General features: G+C 40.6%; 2 protein-coding genes across 4 annotated transcripts in view; one reads left to right on the top strand and one right to left on the bottom strand.

Annotated features, from left to right (window-relative positions):
• Nucleotides 1-407: 407 nt before the first annotated feature.
• On the bottom strand, nucleotides 408-6,256 carry LOC102208989 (BUB3-interacting and GLEBS motif-containing protein ZNF207-like). Of its 3 annotated transcripts, XM_013911245.1 has the most exons (12): nucleotides 6,122-6,256; nucleotides 5,720-5,846; nucleotides 5,491-5,629; nucleotides 5,231-5,416; nucleotides 3,737-3,812; nucleotides 3,585-3,637; nucleotides 3,286-3,434; nucleotides 2,998-3,090; nucleotides 1,901-2,128; nucleotides 1,621-1,750; nucleotides 1,235-1,421; nucleotides 408-981 (listed from the first exon to the last, which is right to left on the bottom strand). In XM_013911245.1, the coding sequence occupies exons 1-11, from the start codon at nucleotides 6,160-6,162 to the stop codon at nucleotides 1,258-1,260; spliced, it is 1,386 nt and encodes a 461-aa protein (XP_013766699.1). In that variant the 5' UTR covers nucleotides 6,163-6,256; the 3' UTR covers nucleotides 408-981; nucleotides 1,235-1,257. The 3 variants fall into 3 exon arrangements, with proteins under 3 accessions (XP_013766699.1, XP_005734615.1, XP_005734616.1); XM_005734558.1 differs by having other exon boundaries at nucleotides 408-1,421; XM_005734559.1 differs by lacking the exon at nucleotides 2,998-3,090 and having other exon boundaries at nucleotides 408-1,421.
• Nucleotides 6,257-7,046: 790 nt separating this feature from the next.
• Nucleotides 7,047-10,543, top strand: part of cunh17orf75 (chromosome unknown C17orf75 homolog) — a 5,080-nt gene continuing 1,583 nt past the window's right edge. Inside the window, exons 1-7 of the mRNA XM_013911247.1 lie at nucleotides 7,047-7,392; nucleotides 8,220-8,345; nucleotides 8,763-8,891; nucleotides 9,040-9,100; nucleotides 9,195-9,314; nucleotides 10,172-10,236; nucleotides 10,354-10,518. Coding sequence (XP_013766701.1) covers nucleotides 7,250-7,392; nucleotides 8,220-8,345; nucleotides 8,763-8,891; nucleotides 9,040-9,100; nucleotides 9,195-9,314; nucleotides 10,172-10,236; nucleotides 10,354-10,518 — 809 coding nt within the window. The 5' untranslated portion in view covers nucleotides 7,047-7,249. The remainder of the gene's footprint in view (nucleotides 7,393-8,219; nucleotides 8,346-8,762; nucleotides 8,892-9,039; nucleotides 9,101-9,194; nucleotides 9,315-10,171; nucleotides 10,237-10,353; nucleotides 10,519-10,543) is intronic.

The raw sequence follows: 10,543 nt of genomic DNA, 5'->3' as shown, positions 1-10,543 counted from the left end.
TCCTTTCATGTAATACCCAAACTGGATAGCAGACCCAGGATAGCAGTAGTAAGACTGAGTCAGATATCCAGTTCTAGGGCTCAGGTGGACCAGTGAAGAACTTCACCAGTAAATAACAATATACCAGATACAGCTTAATGAAAAACAAAGAAATAGTGTTTACGTGAGTTAACATGTTTGTAGAAAAGATGCCTAAAGGCAAAAACACAATCAAGGGCCTTCACCAAACTTGCTACAAGTTTGGGGACACTGGCATCCAACAGCATGTAAGCTGTGAGGGCCCCTGATAATGAATGAGAAGACAGAAAACAGTGAGACTTGCCTCTGGCTGAAACAGGGCTACACTGAGACAGGGCCTCAGCCAGTTCCCCCCAATGGCATAGCTACAGGGAGAAGAAAAATCTGGGTTTTAGCACTACAGCCTTTAATGATCTGGATGCTATGCACCTGTACAATGCTTTCTATCAGTGACATGTACAGAGCATCAGTAAAAGACTGCCTATAGATAAAAGACAATATTTACAAGCATTTTGCATTTCATATACAAGATATCAATGTTTACTGTTCACCTTCATAATAACAGAAGAGCAGTCACAATGCAGTTTATACCAGGAGTACAAACCTGTTCTGACGTCTCAGCCCAGCAACACCCCAAAAAAAAATCTAACATTTCATTACAATACAGTTTCACAGTCATACATATACTAATAAATACCTCCTTTATTTAGAGTTAAGGGAGTAATTGTTCATACAAATATCAACACAAAGACAGAGTTAGAGCATGAACAGGTAGTAGAAGCCCTCACCAAACAAAGTTGGGGACGCAAGTCCAACAGCACTACGTGCTGTGAAGGCCTCACCGTTTAGCTTAGAACAGAAAGGTATTTACATCAAACTTGCCTTGATAAAGGGTGGGTACTGCCCATGTAACTCCAGCGCCTTCACAACACTACGAACCATATCTACTACACTTCTATACACCTAAACATGAAAAGGAAAAAAAGCCACAAAACAGAGATGGTTTCAATCAGAATCAAATCAAACAGGTCTTTGATAGATGCAATGTAATATTTCCCATGCCATGGGATGTTTACAGCTCCTGTCTTTGCTGTTTATTTAATGTCTCTTCCTCATAGCTCAGTAGCAGAACATCAGTATACTTTGGTAATATAATACCAATACTGGTTTCTCTACTAGCCGCTGAGGGCATTAGAAAAGGGTTGAGAGTCCAAACCTATTGAAGAGAGGGAGCAGACTTCAGTAGTGGCCTCCAGGAGACATGACAGGGGGTCTCGTGACAATGGTTGGCCGTGGAGGGCCTCCCTGGTACACTGGGGGAACAATGGGAGGGGCCTGAATATACGGAGGTATTCGCCCAGGTATGTAGCCTGGCATCCCCTGCTGTGGCCCACCATACTGACCTGCAAGGACCAGGCTCATTGGTAAAAACATAATTTTTACTGCAGCCCTTTTAAAACTCTACAAACATTATCTATAGAGCACTTTCTAAAACAATTAAGCTGAAATAGAGTTAAACATTTTCAAGACTACAAAAAAATGAAGCCAATTAAATTAAATTCTTTGGTTTACAGTTGGCCTAAAACTACCAGCAGTGTATACCAGGTATGGGATGCCTCATGCTGTGCTGCTGAGGAGCCATCATGCCACCCACTGACGCTGCAGCACTGGTGGTCTGGCCTTGACGGGGAATACTGCACTGGTACTGGGACAACTGAGCCCGAAACTCTTCCTACGGCACAAAAAAAGGCAAATAAAAGTGATTTGACACTTGACATGAGTAGCTCAGCTGGGAGGAAAAAAACAAGAAAAAGATTTGTTTTAAATAAACACACTGCATAACTACTTACTTTAACAAGAGTGTTCCAGCTAGAATACTTACCAGTGAGATATCCTCATCAGGGTGGATCAACTTACTGGTTGCACTGGAGGTGGTGAGCGTGGCAGGCTTACTGGTTACTGTGGAGGGAGGTTTGGAGACTGTACTGCTGCCAGCATTTGGGCTGGCCAAACCGGTGGAGGACTGAGTGTAGGCTGGGAAAGTGGGCTTTGCGAGGTCGGAGGTGGTGGAGGGGGGAGTGTGAGGGGACCCCGACATTGTCTGCTGACTCTGAGGGAAGAGATAGGAAAGCAGGTTAGAGACACTCAGCAGAAAGACCTTTGAATTTCACAGGGGGGTCAATTTTAGTCAAACTCCAAGATTACTGCAATGATATAGATTATTTGGTCCTTTTTAGCCTTGGCATTCATAACGTTCATGAGCAGGAATAAAATGCATTTGTCTGGAACAGCTATAGACAAAAAGTTTAATACTTTGATCTCTTCCTTGTATCCGTAATAGATGACAATCAAAAAGTGTTTCTTTCATGTGTTCTTTTTTAAAATGAGAATTTATGACCCTAGATTTTTTTTATACTCACTAAACTGTAAATTTACATTTTAAAATTTAAAACACCAAAACAAAACCTTACAGGACAAATTTTGTGAAGCAACACAAATATCTAATTCATCTGACTAAACAAGCTTTTACCATATTAATGTCAAGCCTATAAGATGGATCTGTAACATTTTACTCCACCATTGTAACATGATAAGTAATCTTTCAAAGTTTGACTAAAATAAAACCAGTTTCTTTAGATCTGCAGAAAAACTAAAGAAAAAACGAATAAAGTGCTGAGCATGCTGTCATATTTTGCCCAACAACAGAAGCCCATATATTATACATATCCGCATAATTCTTCACTTTAACATTTGATTTTAAGGTGATGAAGCTATTTTTAATATTGAGTGAATGCAGATAAATTAAAAAGCAAATTAAAAAAATAGCTAAACATTTTAATTAAGAAAAAAAGAAGAAAAAACAGCTTTGCAAATGAAAGAGATTCAACCTGCCCGCCACAAGCAAACTATACACAGTTGTGTGCATGCCAGCTGTAAAGCAGCAGGTTGTCAGAGTAAAGAGGGCAGACAGCCTCATACTTGTGAAGTGCTAGGGAACAGAGCTTTAGGGGAAGCGGACTGAGTGTCTGCGCTTGGTGAGGCTTTACTTGTACTTGCAACTTGACCGGCCATCTGTAGCACAGGAAAAAAGTAAAGAAAAGTAAACAGAAAAGTCTTTCAATTAAAAGAATTCCTGGGTAAAGTCTCCTTTTTTAATCAGCCCGTGCAAGCTTAGACATCTCTTACTGAAGAAAACTGTAATGTCCTGTCAGAATGCTGAGAGGAGGTGAAAACTGTGCAGCGATACAAAGGCGTCAAGGGTTTTACCTGCCCAGCACTCGGGAAAAGAGGTTTTGTGACATCAGGTTGCACCGACGGGCCAGCAGGAACTGCAGGTCTGGGCAGCACGCCTGCAGCAGGTGGGAGCTGTGGCATGTGAGTGATAGCTGGACGGGTACCCATTGGAGGAGGAATGCCTGATACCAGCAGAAAAAATTAATTCCATGTGTGCAAACACCTCACTGCAGTAGTGTTACGTAGTATTTAAAAATATTAAAAAGAAATAAATGAAACTGAGTTAGAGAGATCTAAGTGGATCCTGAGGGTGTATGCTAACAGGGCATTACCTGGTGGTACACCGGGCATCATCGGAGGCATCATCCCACCCATTGGGATCATCCTAAATACATAAGAAAACATGATGTTTACAATATACAATATATATAATATATAGGGTTTGACTGATAGAAAGATTTGATTAAGAATGACAAAGATTTACCCTGGAGGCATTCCTGGCATTACAGGGGGCGTTGCTGGAATCATGGGTGGCACACCTGGCATCATCGGGGGAATTCCTGAAGCAAGTAAAAAAATTGTACTTATATCAAAACACACGATCCTGCCACTTCATTATGTGCACCGGGGGAATAAGTCCCAGTGGCCAGAATTGTGGCCAAAGACTCTAGGTCCTGTCTATTGGTTAGCTTTAGAAAATGTGAAGGAGATTTTAAAAAGTCAAAAAAATTTTCACTGTCTAGAAATTTCAGTTTTTTACAGCGTGCTCACAGTAAAAAAATAAATAAATAAAAAGGGGGAAAAAAGAGGGAGAATAAACAAACACATATTCTGTCACATTTAGTTATTACAGTTTAAGTCCAAAGTGTCTGCTGAAAGATTCCTTAATTCACTACAGGAACGTCACTTTATCATGCAAAAATAAATGAGACATGCTGTTAAAATTTCAATGCTTTTTCAAATGTTAATAATCTGATGGATTCTGTTTGCAGTTTAACTTCTTTATACTGACAGAAAGGGGAGTTTCACTGATCTACCCCACTTATGATCAAAGTGTGCTGTATGTGGTCTATAATGCAAGTAGAGTTTTCATTGATAAATACAATATATTACGCCCCGTTGTGGATCAAATAGTTACTTCAGATGAGACACAGGAGGTCATTCAAATTCATGTAAGAGAGTACCGGTTTAGCTCACAATAGTTACGACTCTGACCCGAGGAATCCCTTTGTCAGTACCCTCAAAGGGATGTGTGTCTATGTAACGTACACCATGTGGTTTACACGTTTTGGCTACAAGCTACGTGTTGCACACATAATGTAGTCAGCATCTTTGATGTTTGATACTTTATGTAAACTTACAAAACAACAGGAATGAGACTCAGTATTTGGGAACCAGCAATTAGATAATTTTGCACCAAGGCGAAAAAACAAAACAAAAAAAAGCATAAATACTACGTTGAACAGCCACATGGGGTCACCACTGAGTCATTCAAACACCAGAGGCCTTTCTCATTTCTCTAATTCGTGCCTTATACACACACTGTGACGGATGTTTCAAGGATTTTTCAGTTCCTAAAATGCTTTCAGAAGAAAGCGGAGACGAGGCTTCCCAGAAGCTTAAACCTATAAAGCGTGCGTAAAAGAGGCGAGGCACACAGCTGGAATACACAAACCACAGTGCAAGGAGGACTCTTTTTTTTTTTAGCATGACCACACTTTCTTCCTTTCACTATTTTTGTGACAAAAACAGGTCTATCTTGTGGCACAGTAACTAAAGTAACATTTATGAACACTGTTATAGCTAAAATAATAAAATACATCTCTGTCAAATGCTACACATAAATTACGCTGAGGCTACAAAGGATAGATGTCCTTCCTTGCATCTCAAACTAAGACATGAAAAAGGAAGTAGGACTCCATTACAGTGTTACAACAGTCTTGAACACAGCAGATCAAGTTAAGTATCTGTTCCCCACCTGAGTAGCTGCCTGGTGGTAATGCTGGGGTCCCAGATCCAACAGGAAGCATACCAGGCTGGGTCATAGGGGGGACATAGCCAGCTTGTGGCTGACGTGCAGCAGGCTGCTGAAAGGAGGGACCGGGCTCATCGTCATCATCATATTCATCAGAGTCATCCTGGTTCTGCTTCTTCTTCTGAGTCTCTGAAAATCAGGATGAGCAGAGTCAGACATGTAGCTTAAAGAGATGGATCCTGAGATTATCGTGGTGTTAATACCTTGGTTCTTCTGCTCTAACATCCTTCTCCTCTCCTCCATGTCTTTCTCTGGAATACCCTCCATGCCGTATATCTCCAGTTCAATATCTATTCTTCCAGGTATTGCATTAGGAACTCCATCAATGGTCTCTTTATGTACCTACACATGTGAAGTGGTACAGCGTGGTAACTTCACTGCACGAAGACACGATTTAGCTTCACTTCACTTGCATTATTATCGTTTCCTCACCTGCATACAGTGGATGGCGAGCCCGGGGCCGGTGTACAGCTTCTTATGACAGATGTGGCACTTGAAGTGTTTGGCTTTCTGATGCTGGATGAGAATCTTTTCATCATCGAAATCTCTGTTACAGTACCTGAGATAACGGCTGAGGAAACTTTGGATGATAAACTCGCTGCACTTCCAGGTGAAAATATCGTTTAGTTACTACAGATATTTTTTAATATGTATTTTATTTAGTATCGCTAAAAATAAGCTGAACAGCCACATGCCAAGTAAACAAATAACTGTCATGTTAGCTAAGTGTTGCTTAAGAGCTGCTAATTCACACAACCGTTAGCTGGCAAGACATAGAAACGGGTGCCGACTGGCGTAATATAACAGTATAATGTAAGGTGTGCTAAAGGATACCAACACCAAGGCTTCATCTGCTTTTTCTTCTTCCTGCCCATGATTTTAGCGTTGTCAGTTCACTGCCTGCTAAAAATAAAAACACCTCACAGCGATGGCGTCAGCTCTCCAACATCCCATAACACACTGCGGCCACCTCTGTGATTTAAACAAACACTCACCTTAAAACCTGTTAGGACAAAATAACTATTATTAAAGATTATTAAAGTATTTGACGATACCTGGTTACCTTAAACATATCTGTAGGTTCATATACATGTGATTTTTATTTATTTATTTATTTATATCTGTTATTTAAATTATCAGCAGCCTTCTTATGGAATCGTAAACTCTAGAGATAGCTGTGTAGACCAACAGTTTCTGAAATACTCAGACCAACATGTTCAAAGTCACTTCAATCACATTTTTTCCTCATTCTGATGCTCGGTTTGAACTTCAGCAGGTCGACCTGACCACATCCACATGTGCTGCCACGTGATAGGCTGGTTAGATATTTGTATTAAGCCGGTGAACAGGTGTACTAATTAATAAGAATACACTATAAACATGTGCAGGTATTATGCATAATATATTTACAAATTAGTTTAAGGATACAATATTAATTCCTAATTATCAATTTCTAGATGTCAAATTATTAATTATTAGCCTGTTATTATTAATTTACGACACAGATTTTAAAAAATGAAGTAAATTCAAAACTACAAGATTGAGCTATATGAATCACAGTATGCAAAATAAGCCGATCATAACAGAAACACAAACAAGATATATTTAAAAAAAGACGCCAGAGTTACATTGGCATTAAATAAAGATATTAAAAAACGTTGCAAGATTTAATGGGTTTTAAGCTCTTTCGTTATAGGATGTTACCCTCTGCTTTTATTTACCTGGTCGGACCCAGGAACTTCCAGCAAACCACTTTGAAGTCGGACGTATTTTGAAACGTACAAAGAGGACATGCGCAGTAGGACTATAAACGAAGCCGTTGTTTGTTGGCTTTCAGTTTAATATCAGTCAGGGCTTGCAACGTTTACAGTCCTTTTTTTCATATTAAAGCAGCTCAGCTAAACAATAAAGTTTGTCCTTGTTGTCTTCCACTGTAGCCGCTGCTAGCTTTCTCCGTGCAGCATGTTTGCCTCCCAAACCTCGTCCTTCCAAGATTCAATCGACGTGGAGGAGAGAGATGACTTTGACAGCGAAGAAATAGCTGGATACAGCCAGAAGATTCAGCTGAACTGCTACTACACCATCTATCTTTATCAAGGCACAAGGTAACCGTGGCTATTTATCTGCTAGGTTTCTTCTTCGCAGAGCTTTGCTGCAACCATATGATACCTATGGTTCTGCTTCTTGCATCGATAACTCGAATTTAGGAGCATGTTTAAAATCTTAGGATTATTACTGTGGATAACCCTTATCCTCCTTTTATTTCTGAACACAGCCAGGAAAGATATCTCTGTGTAGTTTATGGTTTTATTTAGCTGTATTTGTCCCTTCTCATGCTATTATGCGGGTAAAGCCCACTTTATACATTAAACTCTAACCAGGTGATGAGTAAACTGTCGATTGTCTTAGATCTGAGGCTTCTGGGGAAAATGTGGCATGGAACCAGAGACGAGCAGACTCCACAACCAGTCAGGAAGACTTTAGGTAACGAAGGAGCCAGCGCCTACCTTCCACTTGCTTTGCCTGGTTTCTCTCTGGCTTTCTTTGTTGTGCATCAGTGTTTCCACGAGCTGCCACCGGCAATCCGATTAACATGGATTCAGTGCTGTTTTCATTCATGGTTTTTGTTCCGACTGGTCATCACTCTGCTTCTGAGTTACGTGGCCTTAAGGTGCCTCCTGATCTAAACAGTGGCTCCACTTTTATGCATCAACTACTGTTGGTAAACAAAAAAAACTAATAAAAAATAACTTTGAATGTCTTTGTAGTGTTTGGAAAAGTTTAACAACTATGTGACTCAGTTGTGTGTTTTGTGCTGCATATGGTCATCAGCTTTCTCCATCTCCTCTCCATTGACTTCAGTGGCTTCCACAAACTTCTCATCCCTGCACTGGCTGTTTTTATCCACACTGACTCTCTGCTTTGCCCACAGCCTCACACTAATTGACAGCAGCTTGCCATCAGAGGCAGAGCCAGAGCTGCGGACCTACATTTCAAGGAGGCTGAGCAAAGGAGCCCTGCTTGGAGGCATGGGCAACATTGCCACTGTGGAACTCAGGTAATAATTTTACATACAGCAGTGGTAAGCTTACACACACTCAATATGCTTTCTTTGAACTGTTCTTCTTCCGGTGTGGAATGATTGTACAGGTACATCTTTAAGAACTTTAAAAATAAAACAAGAACTGGGTGCACAAGCTTCAATTTATTTAAGATTTTCTCTAATCCACACAGAGTCCACAAGCTTCTGGCTTAACTTCAGCTGGATATTTGAGCACATGTTTTGAACCTCATCTCGTTTGTTAGACTTGTGCAGGTCATGATGTGGAAGCATATTATGTATTTATATCATAGTGAATATAGCCCGTTTCATTTAACCACACTATTGAAAAGCTAAAGTTTAACTGGAAATATGTCTCAGCAGTGGAAATGTATACGTTTATTAACACAACCATTCTGAATTTTTACTCGACAGTATTCCAGAGCAGGCCGTCGGCTGCTACTGCTGCCTCCTGGAGCAGGAACGGTCTCCCGAACAGCCGGATTCCGATGGAAATGGATATGTCATCTGCTTTATGGGAGGGTCTGAAAAAGGACTGAATTTATATCCTTTTGTATAAAATAAGCCAAAGTTCTAAGTAAATTGCTTTCCAGGACTATTATACGTGATCCTCCTTGCTGCTACGGAATGTGTTTCACTGCATTGTTGTGGTGCGTCCGTGTTACAGTTCAAATTCCTTGACTGCATACACATTCAGATTAGAGCTCGATAAGTACGTCCAAGGCCTGCACAGCAGCCTGCAAACCCCAGAGGTATGACAGTGCAATAACAGTGTAACTGTGTACCAATAATATGTTATAGTATTATCCGTGCAAGACTGACGTGTCCCACTTTGTTTGTGTTTAGCTGCAGAACCTTGAGACGGAGGTGCGCCCCTATCTGAGTCAGTGGTACGAGGAGTCTGTGATGCACATTCATCGAGTGGTGCAGCTGGTCCAGAGCAACATCAGCTTCCTGCTCCACGCTGTGAGTCATTTCTCACCACTACACTGTTTACTTATTGAAGTATGTCCAGTAAAGATAAGTGCTCACAAAGCAAACACTCATCTGATACAAGAGAATAAATAATTAAGATAAGAATGGAGGACTCAAGAATAACACTGCAAGTTGCTCTAGAGAGGAATTTTGTTTAATAGGTACAATACTCCATGAGACAAGTGTTGGAATAATATCAGAAGCTTGTAACATAACCCTGGTGAGGAAGACATTACATAACACTTACCAAAAAGTGTTTCTAGAAACAAACCTCGGTCACAGGTGGTTTGGTTTGCTCTCATTTCAAGAATATTACATCATTTCTATCATCAAATCACCCCTCACTTGATCCTCAAGACAATTTTATTTTTTTACTGAATTAATAGATTTATATAAAATGTGTGGGGTGCTAAAAAAAAACAAATTGAATTAAGCACAGGTTTCCATAACTACAGTGAGACTTGCCAGGGTTTCCACACATTCACTGTCTGTGATCAGTCTTTATCCTGAAAAGTATTGGAACTACATATACTCACTGACCACTCTATTCAGTACACCTCAGTAGTAGCAGGTTGGACCCCCTTTGGCCTTCATAGAAGAATAAATTCTTTATTGGGCCACTTGTTGTATGAGCACCTGTTCATCAGTACTGTTTGAAATGTAGTTGTTAGGGTCATTGCTTAGATTCAACGAGGTGCTTGAAACCTCAGTTCATTTTGACATAATTACACCAAGGAGGAAGATGAGTGTTACTTTGGTTCTGGGTGAACTGGTTTTGAAATCATGGTTTAGCTGTCTGTTTGTTTCCAGCTTAATTCATTTCAACCTCTAAAACCTTGTGTGCACAGGCTCTGAGTCACACACATGTCGAGGTCATCAATTCAGATGAGAGGACGAAGGCTGACGTTTCCAGGTGAGTGAGGTGGCGAAGTCCATGCTGATCCTCATGTATCAGGTCTGTCTTTCTTCTTGTTGTTCATGTTCAGCAGTTCAGTGTGAAGAAGAAAAAACATCCACTTTATGTTCTCAGGTTCATCAAAGCAGCCAGTTTGCAGGGACTTTCCCAGCAAGACACCACGACCGCTTCTCTGTGCAAGGCCATCTCAGAGGACGCACAGTCTGCCCTGATTATAGACTGCTCCACCAGCCCACCCACACTCACAAAAACTGGTAACTCACACACTGTGACATGTATGTAGTCTGTCTTTGTAATGTCTGAG

The sequence above is a fragment of the Pundamilia nyererei genome, unplaced genomic scaffold (genome assembly GCF_000239375.1).
Source record: "Pundamilia nyererei isolate P.nyererei 1_Seehausen unplaced genomic scaffold, PunNye1.0 scaffold00059, whole genome shotgun sequence".
NCBI classification, from domain to species: domain Eukaryota; kingdom Metazoa; phylum Chordata; class Actinopteri; order Cichliformes; family Cichlidae; genus Pundamilia; species Pundamilia nyererei.
Note: the sequence above shows the minus strand (reverse complement) of the source record. Positions and strands in the feature narration are given on the sequence as shown.